The 23,741-nt window shown below is 37.4% G+C and overlaps 1 protein-coding gene across 2 annotated transcripts in view; it reads right to left on the minus strand.

Annotated features, from left to right (window-relative positions):
• Nucleotides 1-23,741, minus strand: part of HCN1 (hyperpolarization activated cyclic nucleotide gated potassium channel 1) — a 191,794-nt gene that overhangs the window by 94,974 nt on the left and 73,079 nt on the right. For both annotated transcript variants that reach the window (XM_032987513.2, XM_032987512.2), the window contains exon 3: nucleotides 323-484. In XM_032987513.2, the coding sequence (XP_032843404.1) occupies nucleotides 323-484 (162 nt within the window). The remainder of the gene's footprint in view (nucleotides 1-322; nucleotides 485-23,741) is intronic.

Raw genomic sequence — 23,741 nt, forward strand, 5'->3', positions numbered from 1 at the left:
AAAGCGCTGGTGATCTGAGTGTTTCCAAATTTCTTTTGGCAGCTTCTTTGAGGGAATGAGCATTAATAAATTAAAATTGCCTTAAAACTAGAAGCATTTTCTGGCTTATTTACCGACAATGAGTCAATATCTTTTTATCAGTGGTCAGGGCTACATAACAAACTTTAGTTCATTAGCAAGCCAGACAACAAAACCTCAAAGTAACCTTGAATGAATTGCAGGGCAGTGTATTACTAGGCATGTATTTTTACACTTAAGTCTGAAGCTAACTCTTTAGAAAGATAACGTTTAGAAAGCACAATGAAAAACGAACAATACTTACAACCATACCGTTTAGCGACACCCAGCAATCTGGTGGGAAATCCTGGAGTAATGGTACTAAAAACTGCAGACAACCATCCCAGTGGCACAGCAGCAGCATCATTCCAATCAGATTAAAGATTCTTACCACAGCACTGGCCAGATCATATGTCATGTGGAAAATCTGTGGGTAAAAATTACAGGTGGTGAACATGATGCAAATCAGAAATGCAAATAATTAGTTCTTATGAGGTGGGTTAAAGGGAAAGAAGTATCATCCTGAACTTTTAAAAAAGCTGAGATCTCTCAGCAAGGACCACTAATTTGGGCACATTAATTTGGGCAGAGAGCTGTGCTGACACACCTGACTCTTGGCTGCATGCCAGTGTTATATAAACTGCTGAAAAAGGCGTATTTTGGATAAGAAGTCATGAACTAAACTGTTTTCTTAAAGCCTACAACTCCTTTCAATTGAAGCAAGTCTCACAAATTAAAAAAGCCTGATAAGGGTAGCAAGACCATTACTTGCCTGTGAACTTGGTGTCTAAATACTCACCAAGTTGTGGGAGATACAAATTCAATGTCCAATTCAGAACAGATTCACCTTTTTATTTCTCACCTTCTTAAAAGCAACAATATTACGACATAAATATTTTTACGTATTTTTGGACTTCTATTGCTATACTATTAATCCAATTTGCACATAACAGTTCACCAAGCAAAATGGCAAAAAGGTTATTCATTGCTCTTAATCACTAGAAGTTTCCAAAAATACTGAGGATCCTGCAGCTATTACATCTGTAGTAGCTAAGTTTATATCAAACTAACATGAACATTTGGATTTTGATATATTCTTAGAGAAAAAATGTTTGCATTTGAAAAGTGTCTTACATCAAATCACACACATACTTTTAAAAACAACATAAACATTTTCAGGCATGTCATGGGCAAATATGTTGGACAGCATGAACAGCAGAAGTCAGCTGCCAAATAGTATGGAGAAAAACACAGTATTTAGCACTTTTCAGCGCAGTTGGTTTTAAAGCACTTCCAAACTACAAATACAGGCATATTCTTCATCTATTACACAATTCAATCAGCTGAAGACAAATATGTTACATTTTAATATATATAATTATCACTATGCAGCAGTTCAGTTTAAAAGATGAAGAATGTCCAGTTGGTATTTCACGGAATTTTAAGTAGAAGATATTATTTAATTGTACAGATAGACATAGAAATCAGAGGATTTGGTACTGAAAACATCACATTGCTAGAGGTATACAGACATACCGTCACACGACATTTTGCATTTGTAAATTAAAAAATTCACATATGAAAGAAGGAATGCTTGTATCCTAACTTTTACGTATCTAACCTAAAAGCAGAGATTAAGTACCCACACTGTAAATCAGTTCAAGTGCAAACATGGTGAGTGTGTTATGGTGTCTTTCAATACAATTTTCTGTCAGTGGGAGTTCGTCCTTATTTGAAAAGGATGGTATATGTTTTGAGTACCAAAACTCAAAACTGCCATAGTAGAAACATACCTCAGACATTAAGTTTATGAGCAAAACATTTTCTCCATCTAGGGCATTTTAAGACAATATATTCCAAATCCCAATTTGATAGACACTGGAAACAGATACTTGTAACATTATTCAAAATGTCATGTCTTATCCAAATACCATCTAGCTCCTGTCAAAATTGAGAAGATGACACTGATATTTAGGAGATACTGTAAAGGGAAATAAACAGAAAAACTACACATTTGTCTTGTTGAGAAATTTATTTACACTACAGCTATTTCAATAGCTACAGTTTCAGTAGCACGATAGAGTAGATGTGTGAACTGAAATAATTTTATTTTAAAGAACTGGAAAAAATAGCAAGGATTAGTACTGTTTTGGAACACTAACACTCTTTCAGGTTATACTTTATCCACATGGTTATTATACTAGAACTGCAAAGTGCAGATGAATTCCTGATCACATGAAAAGTTGCGGGGTTTTTTTCAGAGAAAGCAGGATCTCCCCTAGAATATTTGTCTGGACAAGTGCAGAACATCAGACAGAAACAGTACATATTTTACACAGAGATCACAACCTCTCCAGGAATTTTCTGTTGCTCCAGAAGAGCAAGTTATCACATGTCTACACTAGGGCCAGAAAAAAATCAAAGTTCCCACCCACACTGTTTTCATACTGCCTCAAGCTTCCTATTAGGCTTTTCTGTAAGAGAACAGATTTTCAGAATAATTCACTGTATTGGATACTGATTGTTTGTTTTTTTTTTTTTTTTTTTTTTTAAATGTGTCACAAATATGACAATCAGAGCCAAACTGAGCCCAAATATCTTATTTCTATACTTGGAAGTTTTATGAAAACATGCACCTAGGTGTATGTGATAAAAACACAGGAAGATCTAAAAAAGAACACTCACATATATCCAAGGCTCCTGAATCTTTATTCTGCCTCTGCAACTATGGGCTTAGGCACCGTGACAGATTGTGTATATATCCTATGATCATAGATGCAAAAAAATGTCAATTCTATGGCTCTTTCACGTGGATGGAGACCATTTTTGGGCATTAATTCAGATTACAGAGATGGTCTGTAAAGCTCATATCTTGATATGGGATTTCCAAGATTTTAGAGCATTTTGTAGTGGTACAAATCAAGGTATTTATTCTAGCATTTCCAAAATCTTGCCTAGCTCTTCTGGATGCATGGCTCCCTGCCTACCCTATGGGACTGTGTGACGGCTCAGAAAGGCTTCCCAGATAAGCCAGACAAGTAGAACCAGGACACAGAAATGGATATTACACAGGAAGACTAAGATTCAAACCAAACAGCTGGAGCAGTGAGTTCAAACTAAAAGGTTTTGCCGAACCAAAGAGGTCTGCCATTGTGTTTGGGCTCTGAAAGGACTATTCTACCATGTCACAGTGGTATGACTGTGTAACTATTTTCTTCAAAGCCTCTTCGTTACTAATGTGCTTCTGTAGAACTGGTCGTGCACTGAAAGAACAGTAACATATTTTGCTTGTATCTTCTAATATTTGTGTAGCCTATTTAATAACTGTGATAACTCTGTATTAAAGAAATTTACTTCATAAGAAAAATCTTAACCAAATGTTGAAAAAAGTGTTAAAAATACATGCATATTCTCACTCCAGCAAATAAAAGCTGAGTTTTCTCCTAAAAGGAACTTACAATTGAAATGTGTGCTTGGTTGGAAAAAACCTTTTAAATACACAAAGCATACATTGTAAATGAACAATAATATTTGTGCATGGTAGTGTACTGACGTATTTACACTTTGAAGGTGTGGGGGGAATGATAGGTGTGTGCTGCTTTTTTAAAATGAATAGCCAAATTACCATGGGGACTGAAGTCATACATTGTGTGTTTAATATTTTATGTTCTTCCATTCAGGAACTGATAATGATACATTGAAATAAGAGCAGTAAGAGAAGTCATATTTTTATAGCAATTTCATTTTGTAATCACAAAGTACAGTTCCTGTATTAATGAATTAAACCTTATTAAAACTCCAAAAAGATATGTGGATTGTAGTTTGTTAAGAGAGAAACTTAAGAACAGAAAGCTAATGCCACTCATACCAGCAAATGGTGGCTTGCCTGTCAGCTGGTCCTCCAGTGGGATAGGAAGAAATATAGGATGACCACAAATCAATTTACCTTGATTTTGCAGTACAGATGTATGGTCAAATCTCTCTGTTTGAATTGATGTCTTATCAAGAAAATATTCATAACAAAAATAATTCAAACACTTGCATGCAACTAAAGGTAGGCTCCTAAACATGTTACTCAGGTGGCTAAATATAAATAGCCTGGTTCTCATTAAACACTTAACATCCACAAATGTCATGCAAATATACAGGAGTTGCAGCCGTAAAACACATTTGCAAATGTGGCCACTTTATTCAGACTCCTAATTTCATACCTAAATATTAATTTAACCAGCAAGAACTTCAAATTTGGGGACAACATATTTAACAAAAATTACTAGAGTGACATGAGATTACTGCAACTGAGAAAAAATTAAAATACCCTTGAGAATTATGCATGATATTTTTTATCACTGTCATGTTTGTTGGGGGGGGGCTTGGCTATAACAGCTTTTTTTCATAGCTTCCATATAATTAAAAATAATGTTTAATAATAAATCTAGTTTATGAACTCACTTCTGAGAAGCGGTAATTCCTTGCTATATTATTTTCACAAACTTTTTGCAATACCCTGGAAACCTTAAATTTTTGCCTAAAGATCTGACAGTGCCTCTGACAATGGCTGACATATAACCACAGATTAACAGTTTCTAATATTCTGGCAAAATACTGCACACACAGAATAAGAAATTGCTGAAGAAGTTAGAGTTCACATGTTTTATCTGTTTCCACTCACACTTTATTAATGACACTATTTATTCCCATGTGTGAAGTAGGAAGCAGACTATTCCTTCCTCACATTTATAATGGAGAGTATCTTTAAATTGGTCCTGCTAATTGGTTTCTGAGCCTGAGACAGAAAAATGGTTCCAGTCTTAGCAACCCACTTGCTTAATAGTATTTGAGGGCTGTAATATTAAGTTAACAGTGCACACATAGTTTAACTAAATGAACATAAAACCAGTTGAACTGCTGTCACGGAATGCATAGGTTACCTCTTCTGCCTTATGTCTTTTGCATGTTGTTCAGTTATGACTTTTAGTTCAGTTTGATTTTTAGATTCAGTTTATATAAAAATTGATTTATATAAATTATCAGAATTTAATTCTGTCTAAATAAAAAAAAAATAAAAGTAATCCAATCCTTCCTAGAAAATTTATTCAATTCTCACATTGCTGAGTTGATCCAGATACCTCTTATCTTCTACACCTCAGAAATACAAAGGTACTCAGTACCATAAAGCTAGTTTGGGTTTAAACTTCAAATTAGGATTTGCATCATGCCTTGGGGAATATGAAATGACACTCATATGAAGTAAGTGAGCTGTGTGGAATCTGGAATATTAAATAGCCACCATGGGGAGACAAAAAGAGCTGTGCATGTGCATGAAGGTTCTGGAAAGCATGCTGAAAGCTTTACCAAGGGCAACAACGGAACTTCAGGCTAGACTGCAGGGCAAAGTAACAGTTATAAAAATGCCAAGGGTTTTTTGGTTCAATCTCTGAGCCAGTCCAGAATTAATAGGTTTATCCTTAAAAGCACCAACTAGACAGAGATTATAAACTGTATGATACAAATTTTCCTACCCAAGCTAAATGTTCACTTTTAAGATAGTAGTTGTAACAAAGCTCCTCAGAAAATAAAATAATATAAAATGAGGAGGAGAGCACAATGACTCTTTTTGAGAATCCATATCTCAATCTACTTTAAACAATGAAAGGCAACCATGGCTTTTTGTTTAGCTATTTCATATTCCAGAAAGTAATTCCAAAAGACATTCTTTGTAAATATCACTTGGGATATGATGGCTCTGATCCAACTCCTACCAAAGCCAATTTCTTTGGGACTTGAAGGTTACTACACTCTATGCTGGATATTTCTGCAGAAGTAGATGTAAACGTTCATTGATTGCAATGCCTGGCTATGCCCTCGGGGTAACATTTTACACTCAACTGACTCCTGATGTGTGTGCTTAATTTTATGATAAATAATTAATCACTGATAATTCAGTAGTGGGGAAAGGTATATAGCACTATTTAATCTAGCTGTATGTGCGACCGTAAACTGATAACAAACACAAAGATCTGCTTCTGCTTTAGTTGGCCCTGAAGGGAAAACACCAGTGATTTACTAAACAGAACAAACTATTTTTAATCAAACATATCCAGAAAAAAAGAGCTGAGAATGGCCTATTTTATGTGACCTTTAAAAACTGTTATTTTCTAGATGGAGTCAATCTGATGTTAGTTTTATAAAAGAAGTCCCATTTATTCCAATTTAAGGCACACACAGATGAAAGCCAGCTTCTGTGGAGCAAAGGGAACAGTACAACAACATATAAATGTGACAGTGCGCCATGTACAGGTTAAACCTGAAAGCATTAATAAAGCTACTTTACTGAAGGAGGATTTAAGCAAGCCTTGGAAAGGCACATATAACCAGTAAGCAAAATCTATTTGCTATTTATAAATCCTGCAATATGTATTTTATACTGTAAATTGGTCAATGGCCTACTAATGTATTACTTCTCACACAGAGGGAGTGACTTCACTGCCAAAATGTGTGTTTTTATTATCCAGTTGTGATTAATATGTGATAAGAAAACAAGACAAGAACCACAAACTTCAGGATCCTGAAATAAAAAATACAGTGCTAATTTTCAGTGTTTTTAGAGGTGGAGATCTCATTCATCACTTACATTGATGACAGAAAGTACCTTATTAGACTAAGCTTCCATCTTCATTAACTGAAGCAAAGTAAAAACAAATAAACAAAAACCACCTCACGGCTGTCAGCCACAAACATGCAATACTAGAAGTCTGATGCTTTGACAAAATTTAGCTGAAGCTGTTCTCCTTAGGTCATAGTACCAAACTGAGAGTGACCATATGGTAAAAAATACTTGAACTGTACATAAGCACAGAGACCGAGAGTTTTGTCGGCTTGAAGTATAGCTCCATTTCCATTTCAGCATTATTTCAAGCATCAGCATTGACTGATCTTCAGCTCAGGTTTCTTGATGGGCCAAGTATCTCAAGTGACAGCATCACTGAACTCAAGCTGGAGATCCCCGTGAGTGGAGCTGAGCTAGTAAGAACAATTAATTTACTATCTTCTATAATAATTTTAAAATATATTTTATATTTATTTTTTTTATTTATAAAGAAGGCAGCTTGAAGATACTGCCAGTCTCTAAATAGGCAAAAATCTTATTTATGATTTTTCCTACTAGCTGAGTGAAAAGAACTGTTTCTCATATTAATGTGGATATGTACTCTAGTGGCAACAAGAGAAAAGAAAGAAGTTATTCACCACCACTCATCCGCCCAGAGAAGGGCCAAGGCAGGGACTCCCACAGCGCTGAAAAGGGCAGCAGAGCAAGCAATGTGAATCCTAAAATATATCACTGCTTACAACATTTCAAATATAAGGGCATAAAGGCAGTTACCTGACTGCAATTTTAGGAATTAATATCAGCTTCTGAAGCCTATCTTCCCCAGATTTAATATACTTACACAAGCAGTTTTCATCCTCAAAGAATGTGAAATAAAACAATAAATACCAGACATATAAAGAAATCTACCATAAAACGTTGCAAAAATGATGAGACAATTTAGGGAGAACTTTAGGAAGGACCAAAGTCTTCCCAAAAAGTGCCGTCATGTCTGGTAAAAGTTTTACAACATTATTGATCGCTCAAGTCTCAGAAATCCTGAATCCTTTTGATTCCCATTTTTAAAGCACAACTTCAGAGATAATCACACTCTACCCCTGGCACGCTAGGTCTTTTTTTATGAGCCACATATTTAAAAGAGAGGGAGAGGGCAGTGCCATGGCTGAACTTGCCTTTGAAACTGGCAGGACACAATCTGGACTCCCAGACTCCTGGATCCAACAGTGAAATTCAATAGAAATTAATAAACACAAAGCGGGTACACTGCAGGAAGTATTCATAAATACATATAAAGTAACGACATATCCCAAAATAGTATTTTTTAGTCAATACTGTACAAACGTGACACATGTAAACAACCTTTCAACTTTAGTATTTTCCTAAACTTCATTCTTTTCTTTTTATTAAGGTAGTCATGCTTTAACTTCCAAACTCTGTGACTACAAAATGGAATCAGATACTTTCTGATAGTAGGAGAAGACCAGAAGATTATATGTACACAGAAACTTGCAAGTTTGCATGTTTACAAAAATGGTATCTGAAACTATTGTTTCTGTAAAACAATCCTCTCAGTGCTTTTCCTTTCCACTAGAACTGTATGTCATGACAGGATAGTTCAAGAAGCTTCTCTTGTCTCAGCCAGAACCAGGCTTGGGAAGCAAATGGAAGTGTATGGATAAAAGGAAAAGAACATTTTCTCTTAATTCATCTTAAATCCCAAAAAGATTCAGTCTGAGATTTAAGGGCATGATTCATTAACGTTATTAAATCACCAGTTTTTCTTCCATAATGCCTACACCCAAAGTCACACTACCGCATATCTGAGCTTCAAAATAATTGTCCAAATTATAATACATCAACATAATGGTCTAATAGCAAAAAAATGAAATAATGATGACTATTTCTCCTGGGGAATTTAAGTTGGTGTCTTACTGAAGCTGTTGAAGTTAATCCTCCAAACATGGAAATAATGGGCAAGGCATTAAAAATGAAAGTCATCACGTTAAATTTCCTGTGGAATAGAAGTTCTGAGACCAAACTGATTCATAATACTTTCTTTTAATATCACAATATACCTTCATTTTTAAAAGCTTAAAAATGTTGTTTTATAAGGAACAATTGTTACATTTTAATGTACATTTATTTTGGTTGTTAATATTAAATATAAGATGGGAATAAAATATGTAAAATTCCATACTATATTAGAATCTAAATTTCGCTTTTTATAGTAATCTAAAAGAAGAGTTCATAGGCAAATCCTGATAAAAAAAAAAAAAACAAGACTGTTGGTGTAAGTCAAGGCAGATGAATAGTGCACAATACTGTGTGAAAGTCAGACCGCTACATCAGCTGGATGCTTAAAGCCCAAAACATGGAAAATCCATTTATTCCTTTGAGAAAATTGAAAATATGTTAAAGTCACTCATAGATCATAATCACACACACACATAAAAATCAAATAATATCTAAAAGTATATATGTGAATAAATTATTGTGCTAATTACATATCAGTGATTTGAAGTCTAAGTCAATGTTTCACAATACCGACAAATGGTTTTTAAAATTATATGGATAAATAAACTAAATTACAGAAAACTTATTTTCTGAGAAGTGCAAATGAAGTCCACAGTTAAAATCTTACTGTCACTCAAAATCAGACAGAGGACTTCTTTTGGAGTTTAAAAAATTAAATACCAAAAAAATAACTGATGCCTGGACAGGTAGAAAGAACACACCAGAATCGTAGTCTTAATAATTTGCAGAAAAATTGCTAGCTGAATTTAAGAATTCAGTTGCCTGATAAAAACTTCATGTGGTCAGAGAAATATTACCAGTTACTCTGGAGATCTGCATACAATACCGCCTCTTGCAGAATACTATGTTTACTTGGTTTAGTACATAAAATTAACTTGAGCAGGAATTTCAGATGCTAAATTATTCTGGTTTGTAACTTGTTCAACATTTCGTAAATACATGAGTATCACTGTTATGAAAAGCGAGTGTATGCTTGCATAACCTAAAGTGTTATTTGCACACAGCTCTGAACACTCAAAAGTCTCTATAGATCTGTAAGAATAGTCTATGAATAAGTGAGAGATTGAAAAAAATAAGACAAATAATGCATACAAGTAATCTCAGAAAAGAGGAACTACAATAGGAAGGAAGAAGTGTTCTTTTATGGTACTATTTGGGTTCTTTGCTTTTAGGCTATTTCCAAAATATTATTTAAAATAACACTTGCTTCTGATGTGTAAAATTCTTCAGGATTCAATACATGATCATCTTAAACTTTGTGCTTTAATGCTGTCAGTTATAATGATGAACTGATGAGGGGACATCGTGCCTGGACTGATTTTCTCTCTTTTTGAGCAAATGAATGAATATTAACTAACAATTAATTAAATTTTAACACATTTCTTTTTGCTCTAAATTAACATTCCTACATGCCCACCCCCTATTTTTTGGCTTTCTTTTGTATCATCCTTGCACTTGTTCTAGCACGCCAGTATGCCGCGGCCGAAGACGGGGAAGCAAGACACATCAATATGATGAGTAAATAAGCTTCGGTTTATTCCGTGATATGTTCTCTTTTTATAATGTCCTAATGTTCCGTACATGCAATCACGTGCCTTGTCAAGCAAGCTCATTGGCTTATCACTACTGTTCACGCGACAAACACAAGCATAACATACATTCTGATTGGATAACAAGTTTTGCATACTTTGCAATACTTCAGCATTTTTGCGGTAAGCACATCCCTGTTCAGCATCCTGTTTTTCATAACTTTAACCAACTTCCCTGTTTCAAGGACAGTGTGTCCTTCATATCTTCTGATATACATTTCTTACTGTTAATACTCTGGCCCCAGCATCAGTACAAGAAGTGCAGATGGGGCACCGAGTCCCTGGCCACTCCAACACAACACCCCTCCTCTCACCTCGCGCTCTCCCGTGCATTAATTTTGTCAGTGCTTCCCATGCCCCTCAACCGCTGAGCGCAGAGGTGCTCCTGCACGCTCTCTGTCCCGGCCCATCTGCACAGCGAGCTGTCCCCTGAACCGGCCTTGCCCAGCGTCTCTGTCAGGCCATGGCACACTGCCTCTCCTGGGAAGGTTGCCCCCAACTTAGCAATCACCACGTTAGGTTTATTCCTGCTGAGGGTGTAACGTGGCTGCCCAGCCTTTCCAGATACTGACCTGTACCTGTTTCCCTGGCTTCCCTTTCTTGGATGTCTTAGCAGTGGCTTCCTACTGTTTTCTAGCTGATCTGATGAACATGCCTTGTTTTCAAATTGCCCTTCAGCTATAAATCACCTACCTTTGCTGCCAAATATTTTGCCCCATTTCCTAAGTACAGGATATGCACTAGGTTGCACATTGCAAAGCCTGGCTCTGCTTCCCTACTGCAGCTCTTGCTGACATTTGAGTCACCCCAGGTGATCATCTGTGGTCTATCTTCAGAGGTTTGATCTGAACATTTTACCACTGCATTCAGATTTTATGAGATTAGTGAGTCTTGAGTGATCTGTTGTTAAACGCTATACAAATAAACACCTTTTGCACAACTGCTGCTATTTTTGTGTATGCTCTCAATTGGCCATTCATGTTGTAGTAGACAATATACATCCTTATTTGTCCCAGGAAAACCTCTGTCCTCTCATGTATTTTGATTAAACATAGCAACATTTCTGCTAGCTAGATGCTATTGCCAGATCTCCTCCAAAGCCGTATTTCAGTGCATTCTGCACTTGGTAACAGAAACAATCTTCTGTGCACCCATTCCTGTCAGTCTTGCACTGATTTACTGCCAGGGGTTGGTCTGTGGGATTGTCTGCAGCCTCTTCCTATGGATGCAAATGTATGTCAAAAAAATCAACTGCATGTTACTCCACAGAACTTATCCATCATGTGTTCTGCAATGGGCCTTACAGGTTTAGCAAATAGCAGTGAACTTTTCTGGGCAATATCCTATTCTCAGACCACACTGCTGAAGGCTCAGTAACATAGGTTGCTCTCTTACAGCTTATTATTGACAAAAACAAAAGGGACAGAATGTAGTCTGTTCTCAGGAACGCTTCATGCAGACTATTACTGTGTGACTCCCATCTCCAGACCCTACTTGTTACAAGCACAACAGCAATTAAAGCACCTCACAGCAGAGTACTCAGCACAGGTGGGTGATGGATATCACAGACTACAGTTCAATGCTGTGTTGCAATATTGCACAACACCGAGCACAACACTGTCAACAGTGCAAAGCAAAACCACCTCTCCTTTCACACTTCCTTATTAACAAATGACATTCACTTGTTGGCATCTGAGTTTAGTGTATGCTAGCTCCCAGACAGCCTTTTTCCAGTCTCCTGTTTCTTCTTCATCTGCTGACACTAAAGTGGACATCACAGTCCAGCTGGAATCAATTGAGCAACAACATAACTCATATATGACAGCCAAATGATTGGCAGCCAATGAATATGACATATAATAAAGCAAAGCTTGAGGCTAAGAACTTGCAACAAACATGCTCTTCTTCTTTGAATTATCCCATATACCCCTGGGTTTTTTAATTCTTCCTAGAAGAGAAGGAAAACTTTGGGACATTTCCTTTGGGATATTTAAGTTTTATCTTCCACTCCCCTTACCTTGCTCCTAGAAGATGTAGATTTTTCTTGTTACTGTTTGAGTTCATTCCTCTACAAATCAGGCTGCAATCTACTGCTTCCCTTTCTCCGTCAGTCTGTTTCTGTCTAGCCCTTATTTCGTACAGCTCTAAACTCCCAACATTTTCCTTTTCTGCTTTCTATATATAGCTCATACTTAAAACAAAAGAAAGATTGCTAAAGCAGTATCATGTAATTTTTTTAAAAGAAAAAAGTATCCTTACTTCCTGTTCATGGATTATAAGCAATTCCAAATTAGTGTTGAGATTTTGACTCACTTGTATTTTTAAAGGCAGGCTCTTCTGATACTAAACATCTGGAGAAAATGAATTTACTTTCAGTAAGCCGACCAGAACTTCCCTCTAGCTTCTGTGCTTTCTCTTATTCTTGTTCCCCAGAGGATCCCTGCAGTGTATTTTTAGTCCATCTATTCCAGATGTTCTAATTTTTCTATACCCTGTCTCTGTGCCACATCCTCTTTTATTCTCCATTCTTTTCATACATTCCCACAGAGAACATGAACATTGCAACCAAAAAACATCCAGAAAAGGTTCTCCTATGTACAGAAAGTAACTCTCTTCATCCTTTTTAAGAGTGATTACACCCAATGGCTTCCATTAAAAGGTGTTTCAATGACAACATCGTGTTTCAATGACACGATGTTTCAATGACAACATCGTGGCAATATTGCCAACTCCAAACCAATATAATTGTGATGTAGGTGACCACCGTAAAACTTGAGATTCATTTAAAAATATGCTTTAGGTTGTTCATATTTATGTGGCTATCAAACTTCCCTCAGAAGTTTGTGAGAGGCTAAAAATAGCTATAAGAAAATAAACCAGTAATAAATCTGAGATGTTTACAAAATCACACAACTCCAGGAACTTGGACGTAGAGGGAAAAGCAATACTGTAAGGCCTACAATAACACTGGAAGAGTTTGCAAATTTGCAATGATATTTTAGTCATCCTACTTTTACTAACTTAGCCCTAAATTAAAGAAATCCTTTGTTTCCAGGAGGCTAAATCCTGGAAATCTTTATTCTGTGTGCTTTCAATATCGCAGTTTGCATCTTTGGGACAGTGCTGTGACAGGATAGCAAGAACAGTATTTACACAATTGCAGAGTGACACAGAAATGGAGAGTTATTTTTGTTGTTGAGTTTGGCAGCAGCAGCTAAGCGCTAGGTGCTTTGAGTGTTTCAAAAGGCTTAGTTTGCACATGGTAGATCTAATAGCCCAGGAAGAGAATGATAAAAAATGCAGAGGTGGCAGGAGGGAGAGGGCAATTTTAACAAGTACCTGCAAAAACCAACTCAGCATGCGTGGAAATGGGCTCAGTGGGTTCAGGTAATGCCATCATGAGCACTGAGTGATGGTGTCTCACATGTGGTCAACAGGGATGGGAAAACCAGCAGTGCTGAAGCGCGTCCCTGAGCAACCAAGGTGGTGAGTACCAGCAGGAGCACCAGTCCAACGCCATAGGGGCTGCAGGCTGCCCCTCCCCCATCCACCTTTTTGACGTCATCTAATAGAGTAATAATGGCAGGACATCCCTTTTTTGTAATTTTTTTCCAGTTGATCAGGTTTGTCCACGTGCCATGATTAGGCACATAAGCTGAGCCTTTACACAGTGAGTTTGGGTGTCTTGAAATGTTTGTGTGGGGACTGTAGCAGATCCTCTTATTTACCAGCCCCTCACTTCTAATGAGACTGTGAAAATAAAGTCTGAGGAGTTCCCAAGCAATCCCATCCTGCAAGCCAGATACTGTTTTACCTCAGAATACTTTTCCAGCTGCATAACTGTTGTGTGCCTCAAGGGGTGTGAGGGGGGGGAGTGGGCGGGTGGGGTGGTGTCACTCAAGAAAGGCAAAAGGGCAGGACAGCAGGAAGGAGAAGCTGTGGTTTTACAGAGCTGTGAAAACTACCTGCCTACCCAGTCCTAACCCTGCAGAGACAGGCTATAAGCAATGCAAACAGGCTGCAGGGAGTTTTCTGAAAGACTGCTGAATGTGGAGTAGCACTTACTCAATTCTCTACCAGGAAGTATTTCTTGAAGCGCAATTTTGATATTACCCTGGACAATATATCACCTGCCTGAATGACCCTGTCACTTGGCTAGTCCATCTGCCTAGAACTTGTACTAATATACCCAGCCCCAGAAGCAGCAATAAACAACTGACATTTTTTATAAATCAACCTGCCAAATACAGGTTTTTCTTCCCTGTCTGATACCCAGAACAAGTAATAGTCATTACTGGGTCATCCACATGTTTTCTAGACATTGAAATGTAATTTTCACTACTAAACAGAAGAAGGAAAAAAAATAAAACAACCCACAATCATGATCATTCTGGGAAGTACTTTATGGTTTGACTGGCTACCGTCTGACTTCTATTTCTGGAATAAACACATTAAAAACAAAGAGGTTGTCTTACTTTTTTACTCACTGTGCTCTGTACTTCTTACTCTGCTCACTTGTGAGTCTTTACAATACGAACTGCAGAACAGCTTTTTGTTGAGAAGCAGGAGACATGGGCATCATGGCTCATCCCTGGCTCCCTACCAGCTGTCTGAACAAAGAGCAGCAGCAGCTCAGCAGACAGAGGACCCCTATGGGGTTGCTACGCCCTTTCTTGTGCACCCAGCACAAGGAGGTCCGGTATTTCCCACATATAATTTCCCACATATAATGCTCATCACCTTTACTCCCCTGAGATGATGGACTGAAAGTGCTCAGTGTCTTTACATGAGAAGAAACAGTGATAAATATTATTTATATAAAGAATCCTAAATGATTAATTACACTCTTTTTTTCTCACCCAAGAACTAAGGAGTTCATTGCATCAAGGTAACAATAAGTGAACTCCGAAAGTCAAACCAAAACAGCTAACAAAGTACATCATTATTTTCAAAAGATGGAAAAGGTTTTGTAATCACAGACTAAATCCTGTTTAAATCACAGTCAGGTCTCTCCAACATCTTCCTTTCAAACTCAATTTGAGTTTTCCTCTCAATTGATTTGTCTTCCCTTTGCACTTCAGTGATTATTGATTCTTCCCTTCTGAAGGAGTACAATTATAAAACAATTATCTGCTCTCTCAAGTATTTCCCTGTCAGCTACACGCATAATGTTATTCCATTAGTGTACTGTTAGATCTTTTCTCTTCATTAAAGTACAACTGTTAAAATGGGAAAACAGTGTACAGTTTGTTTTCTGATGCTGGATATAATGTACTAACATGTATGTGATATCATCTGTATATGTCTGTGCATATATATATACATGCATAAACATATACAGATGACATATGACAGTGATGTATGCAGAAATAACATTGGGCTTTTGATACATGCCTGAAGCTCTTAAGCAATCAAAACCCCATCTTCTGCCTTAGCCACACTCTCCCCAACAGTGTTTCACTACCAAATGCACAATTTCTGTGTATAAACACAGCACCAACCGATGCCATGCTCAAAATAGAATTCTTTTCCACCTGGCCCATTTCTTCTTCGCTTTGAAAATGCTCTTTAATTATGAATGGACAGAGCTCCTAGAAGTCAGTAGCAGTTTGGTATTACCTTCAGTGGATCCAGCATTTCACTCTAGTTTTCCCTGTCCTCTTGTGTCTGAATTAAATTAAATGGCTGTTAGTATGTCCCAGCTGTAAGAGGAGAAAGGATTTGGGAAGCAAGAATACCAACAGCCAGACAAGGGAGAAAAACAACTGTGTGGTAAAGACAGAAGAAACACGAGAGCTGTGGTTCATATGGATTTTAGTTAAAGTATTACTCTGTTTTATCAGATGTCACACATTTTGTTTTTATGCCTGAAATAGCAGAAGGATCCATTAACATTTTCTCATATATCTTCTACATCAAAATAAATTAAGTTCAAGTTTTGTTTGTTTGTCTCTACTACTGGCACTGAGAACATGCACAACTATGTTACCAACAAACAGCAGCATTACACCAGCCTGTATTACATGTTCTTGCATTTATTTTATCTGTAGCAATAAAATTGGCCATGCTGGTGAACATGCTCTTTTCTGAAAAGCAAGTTAGAGGGAAACGAGGAGATTTTAAATCTTTTGCAGTTTACAGAGGATTCACATGGAGACTGGATCTTACCTAACCAAGTACTACTGTCATGTGGGTATTCACTACTCCTGTATCTTCATCTGATGACCTAAGATAAACACACTGTTTTGTATGTGCTGTTGACTTAAACACTATTCAGCAGGAAACTGAGAGGAAAGGGACATCAATGTTAAATTTTTGTACAGAAATATAAACTACATTTCAAATCACCAAGCACTGAAAACCAGCACAGAGAACATGAACAACCCCATTACAAAGTCTCCTTGCTATTCTTGTCATTATTATTACTTATTTTACACCAACTTCAAAAAAGGTACAAAAACTGCCCTGCTAAGCAACCTGCAACATCACCTAGACCTGGCTAATTAAGGATTCAGAAAAAATACCACGCAGCTTAATGCATAAAATGAACACCCAGGATGTCTGAACATTTTGTTCTTCTCCAACACGTAGCCTATTTCATCTACTAGGCTTTTGGGTCCCTTTTTTTATTTTTTCCCCAATCATTTCAGCTTTCAGACTTACTTTTCCATTACTGCATTTGGAGTGACAAAGGTTCCACATACAGTAATTTGAAAAACTGCATTAGTTGTAGAAGTGCATGGTGACTAATATTAACCATTTCAAGACACTGATAAAGGTTTATTGTGTTCTTCAGCTTTGGTTACTTCAGATTTTCTGCACCAGATGTCACAGAAACAATTACTCCCAAGCCAAGAGGACTAAAGCCACCTTCCCCAGTGCTATTTCAGCAACGGCCAAGTTGTCACTACTACTAATGATTTCTCAGCTATCACAGAGATTTCCCTTTGGTATCACTAGCAGCTCAGCTATCATGCTTTATCTTTTGAACCTTATTAATACAGTTGATATTTGTGATCACACTGAAAAGCCTACATGTAAATAATATATGTAGACATATACCTGTATATATCATTTACCAGTTGGAGCACAGCGATAATGGAAATTTGTATGGAGCATACCTCTGTATAAAAAGTAAGGAGAAAGAACCAGAGGGGACTTGTCTTATCAGTTTCTCCTCTTGTACTACACATGCAGACCAACCCTAAGCCTCCTACCTTTCTCACTAAATGAGACAGCTGGGCACCCTCAATGGAAATCCTCCATTGTTTCTTGAGCAGTAAAGCTGCATGATGGAAACTGCACTCTGAAAGAGTCTCTCTGTTCCATTGAATTTAAAAGATACCTGGGAGGACTCTAATCTTAGCACCTAAATACCCTTACAGAGGTTCTTCTAGGTTATTTTAAGGTAGTAGTTGGGTTTATTGCTCTCTACTCTCCAAGGGCCAGCAAGATCTTTGTTCCCCACCTTAAGAAACTTGAAAGAGGGCTGCACCAACCTGCAATGGCATTTCTCCCTGGTTGTGGGGGATGGAGAGGGTAGGAAAAAACAGATACAGCTCCTCTGCTCCCTTGACTCTTTTGACACCTACACCCTACGCAGCAAGGATGAGAGTGATGAGCCAGCCTGGGTACTCGCGCAGCAATGCCCCAGTGCTGCACTGCCCCATGTTCGCGCTGCATGGAAAGCTGACACAGGCTCGTGAGGGTCATCTATCTCCACACAAACCCACAGGGCAGATTTTGTATTTTGGGATAGTTCCGCAATAAAAGTAGTCAACAGATGAAAAAGAAAAACATAATAATTAATATACTGTAACCCTAACTGGTCACCAGACACATAATGTGCGCATTTCCATTAAATAAGCATAAGTATGGATGTAAAGAAATACATAAGCAAATAAAAAGAAAATTGAGATTATTTATTCTAGATTGACAGTTAAAATTTGCCAATTTCCTATTGACTTATTACAGTATGACTAACCTTGTCTTATGTAACTCAAAAAGTCTAAATTTCTAAATCCTGCTGAATGTGTTAACTCATTAGTATCTTGAGATACATGGCTGTTATCTGCTCTACAAAAACCACTATTTCTTTATAATGTTTTCAATTCACTACAGCTGAATTTTATTAGTAAGAGCCTTTATTCTTATCAAACAGGTCAACCTCTCAAATCGGTTCACTCCTGTTTGTCCCTTTTCTCACTGTTGGCATGGCTTTACCAGGGATGTTTTAAAACATGTTAAAATCTTAATAAAAAATACAAATATATTTTAGTGAAATGTTTATACTTTTTCAAAGAAAAATCTGTATTCAAGTCCTTGCACATGTTTTTTGCCACAAAATTCTAAATAAACTCTACTATAATATCAGGCGATCTTCAGATAAGAACAATTTTGTTCCAAGAGTTATAAAAAAACTTGTTAGCCTTCCTTATTAGAGAAAATATGGAATCTATTATACAACTGACATTTTAGAGATCATCATGTGTATTAAGCTGTTTTGATTTTGCTTTTATTTACATATACAGTATTTGATTACTTTAGAACCAAAAAAGCATGTAGTGCCACCTAGGGGCATTCATAAACTTATGAATATGAATTTTTGACAGCTCAGATATTCTGAATTAGGTTTATTCTTCATAACTGTATCCCTAGGAATAGCTATGTATTAAAGGAGGTTTATGCAATTTAGTTTTGTCAGCCTGACAGTAGGGCATATGCTGATTCCAGAAACACCATGAAATTAAATGTATTCTGTTTCAACCAGTAACTCTAAAGTAACTGGCTTTCCCAGAAAATTACAAAATAAATAATCTGTATACTAGGAGGAAATAAATAATTGGGGAAAAAAAAAACACCTTTTTCTCCTGTCTCAAAACTCCCACCTTACCAAAACAGTGGAAAACTAAGAATCATGTTAATTGGCTGTATCAGATGTGTGAAACTCAATTTCACACACTTAGTTTGCACTTAATTTCCTCCAGTCCAACAAAAGATGGACCAGGTGGGAGGATTCCTCAGCAGCAGCATGAAGCCAAGAGGGAAGTTAGCCACAGCATCTACTTTCTCACTGCACTTTTTATTTATTGGGTTGTTTTGTTTTCCTCCTTGCTTGTTAGTTTTTGTCAATCAGGGATTATTCTGGAAAGATTGTGGATAGCAAAGTGGATTAATATATTATAGACTACTTTCAGAAACAGTTAATTGATCAAAAGTGCACTGCTACCCAAAGGAGCCTTGAATGTACCATACTGATTACACATAAGGATTGCTTCATTTTTCAGGCAGATTGTATACGGAAAATACTACAGCAAATATAATATAGGCAGATCCCTGCTATTGTTTTTCATGGCAAACTCAGAATGACAACTGACCACACTCATTAAGACATTTAATCAGGCTGCCTTAGCAGTGAGAATGCCTCACCACCATCTGTGAACATGGTATGGAACCACCCCAAAACAGTACCCCCAGCACTTCACCAAGACAGAACATTATACATTAACTTGTTCAGTAACAAAGTATGAATTTACAGGTAAGGCAGCGTGAGCTTTTCCTGCCTAACCCAGCCAAGCACTTACCAAATACCCTATTTTAAGCACATGAGCAGTTGCCTTGATTCAGTGGGAAAAAAAAAAAAAACCAACCAAACAGGGGTCTGTCCATCATTTTAACTCTGTATAAGAAGATTGGTGTAACTGGAAAGTGTGCAGTTATTGGTCTCTCAATCCTGCCTCTTTTGTCAGACACCAAACTGGCAGTGTCACTCTCGGACCAACCTGCCATCCCCCCTACGAAATACCCTGATAGTACTTTCACAAATACCACAGGAGCAAGAAAGGCTGGTTTAAATATTCTGAATTAATTTATCATCAACTTTCAGTCTACCTGATTTTTCAGTCACAGAGGATCACAGTGTAACAGCAATCATTCAGTTTTACTGGATAGAACCTAAAAAAAAAAAACCACTTACGTGCAGAAGTGGCTAAGTCTATGTAAAAAAGCCAGACAAGTCATTTAACAAAGAATCTATATTCCACACGGCAGGGGTTTTTTCACAGCTTCCTCCTCTCCATCAAGCACACCCACTCATCTCTACGCTGAAGTCATTTAAAGATGTTACCAGAACATCTGTGAGGTTTGAAGAATCTGTGAAGTTGTATGGATTATTTAGAAAGCACTGTTCAGGAACACTGTATTATAATGGATTTTTCCCAAATTGTTCAACATTTCCCTTAAAAATCTGCAGGAACTAGAAACATAAGCACAAGAGACATAATTTAAGTCTTACTTTAAAGTACTAATATCAAAGAAAATGTGGACCGTTGAATCGTCATTATTCTATTATTAACCATTCAGAACATACAATAACATTAATACAATAAAATTCTATTAATCATGATAGTACTAAAAAGAATGGGGGAAAAAAAAAAAAAAGACTAGTGAACAATATTGGATTTTTCAGACTATATGGGAGATCAATCCTGCAATGCTGGGCGGCTTCCCTGGTTCCAGTCCAGGAAAGCACTTAGCAAGTACCTTATTTTAAGCATATTAGCAGTTGTCTTGACTCAATGGGAAAAAAAAAAAAAAAAACAAAACCAACCAAAGAGGGGTCTGTCCATTATTTTAACTTTGCATAGTTAAGTTGGCATCACTGGAAAGTTATCTTGTCACCTGTCAAGATCCATTCTGGTTTTAGCTCACTGTGTTAAATTCTAGGGGAAGACTCTTCGCTTTGCATCATCTATCAGACCCAAGAGGCTCCTCAATTACATTATTTCTCTTCTCTAAAGTTGGTACTTCTGCACCTAGATCCTGCAAATGCTACTGCACCCTTGTATGAGGGTACAATTCACCAAAGTAATAGCATTTTCATAGCTGCATTTCCTTCCAATCTAATTTGATTTTCTAGTGGAATAGTTAAATCATCTATGTGGAAATAACCCCTCTCTGCTGTATTCTCTTAGGCTACTTTTCCCCTGCATGGAAAGAGAACAGTTATGGACAATTAAAATTATTCTAAGTGATAAAGGAAAAACTACATTTGCAATTATGTTCAAAGACTTTGTTAAGCTGATCTCTCTGAGTTACAGAAAGGCCTAAAAATACAAATCAAACAAGTACCTCGCCTTGATACACTGCTTATGTCTTTCTTCTTACAAAAAAAGTGTTTAGAGGTTGCTGGGTTTTTCCCCTTATTGAGTTACTGCCTTCATTTACCCAAATTGAAATTTTTGTCAGGGACAATCTAGGCCAGCCTATCTCCACCACATTCCCAACTTGTATTTTCCAGTCAGCACAAAAAGTTATACAATGGTCCCAGTTAAATTCCATGTTCTGTGGTAGATCTGCTTAATACATAGACTGTTTGCCCCTTCTGCCCTGTACAGGCAATGTAGCACACTGAGTAATGATTTCTGAAGTGGTGCTTTAGCCACCTCCCCACCTTCCCTTCTGACTATTACTTGAGACATTTTATGCATGTATGTGTTTAGATCTTCAGCGCCTGTAGTCTGAGACCACATGGCATGGATCACACAAGAAAATCATACTGGAATTTCTCTTTCTGCATAAAGATACCACACACACACACACACACACCACCTTGTTATAAGCTTTGTGGGCTTTCTTATATATGAACTCTTATCTCTCTTGAGGGGATCCACACTCAGACCAAACTGAGAACCAACAGAAGGTAATGCAAAAGTTAGCATGTGAATCTTGCAAATCAGCGTGCACTAAACAACAAATGCCTATAAATAAGAACTGTGAATAACCTAGTAAAAACATCAGTACAGTAAGACAGGATGGGGTAAAATACGTGAAGAGTCAAGATAAGACCCTCCAAATAACATTCTGAAAGATTGGTGGTAGTAGGCAGCGGCATTTAGCCATATCAGTACACTTTCTGATTGGGAAAGGGAATATCAGAAGACACAGGTTTTCTTAATTCTTCCTGCAAAGCACGTGAAGAGTGAGCAAGCAAGTTGTCCCGCCTGAGCGCCAGCTAACATCCCAGATCGAGATTCACTGCTCCAGAGGTACTTAATAATCTGCTGACACAGAACGGCAGAGCAAGCGAAGATATTTGAGATGTAACTAAAGGCCTATTCTGCTCTTTCATGAAGCCAGCTGTGACAACTTTAGCATTCTCTGTCCAAAACAACAGCTCTAGAACCAAGTTTCAGCCCAATACTGCTTTTCTACATCTCATATAGAGATCCAGGCTGTCCTGGGCCATCCACGATGCAGAATAAGGACTTCTGCACACTCTTGGCAAGCTTCAAGGAGTCCCCTCCTTTTGCACAGTCACCGGCACCAGGAGCCAGTTTCCCTTTTCCAGCCACCAGTTCAACCAGCCCCAGGTGGAGTGGAAACAGGACTGCACACCAGCACTTCAGTGCCATATTCCTGTGCAGAAGCCCTTGGCACATCTGAAATACATAGTGAACTGCAATTCTCGTTTTCATTTTCAAACCCAGGGCAAATGCTTTGGCATCAGTTATACTTCAAATAAAGTATCTAACACAGCTTTGACATTTAAATTTGGACTCATATGTCACCTGACAGTTTTAATGGAGCAGTCTCATACACACGTGAACACGCAGAGATGAACCTATATGATGCAGACTCTGGCAGGTTTTCCCATGAAAATACAGAACAGCTAAAGTCACACATTAACCCCTGATATTAGATGGAAGATGGTACTGAATACTCCTCCTATCGAGGTCTAAGAAAATTAACAAAGTACAAATCTCAGAATAAACAGGAAAGGAAAAATAATTTACTTCTTTTGGGTCTTAGCTCATTACTGCTACAATTAAATTGGCTTGTCAATGCTTATGAAATGTTCCTCACATATTCATACTGCCTGTGCCCAAAAATTATTCAAAAATCTAATCCATATGTTTCTTTCTTGTTCCTGGACAACTGCAATGCTTTCTCAGCAGGTCTACCAGTAAAGCCGATTAGCAACTCCAAGCAGTCAAAAATCCAGCTGCAAGACACATAGCTAAAAAGAAAAAGGATATTTCTCAACTGTAACCCCATCATAAATCTTTCAGACTTCTAGTGTGCACTTGGAAACATATCATTTTTGCATGTAACACAGTAAGATTCTAAATTACCTTACTAAATTGCCCATCACATACTTCATTCACTCCTCATTTTCTCCTTGGTAATATGGAAAACAAGATTATAAGCAGTCTGTTTCACTGAAACAGGATGCTATTATAATCTGTATTATCACAGAACCCCACTGCAATACATTAATCAGAACAAACCCGTGATCCAGAAAGTTTACCCTTTGACAGGACAAGTAATATCTTTAGAGAAGAGAATAGGGACAAATATAGGACATTTCCTATCACAAAATGAAACAGGCAACAGCAAGAGAATCCCTCCAATTATCCCCAGGCAAATGGTGCAGGCAGCAGTGCTGTTCA

Source organism: Tyto alba, unplaced genomic scaffold (genome assembly GCF_018691265.1).
Source record: "Tyto alba isolate M040663 unplaced genomic scaffold, T.alba_DEE_v4.0 Super-Scaffold_42, whole genome shotgun sequence".
In the NCBI taxonomy this organism is placed as follows: domain Eukaryota; kingdom Metazoa; phylum Chordata; class Aves; order Strigiformes; family Tytonidae; genus Tyto; species Tyto alba.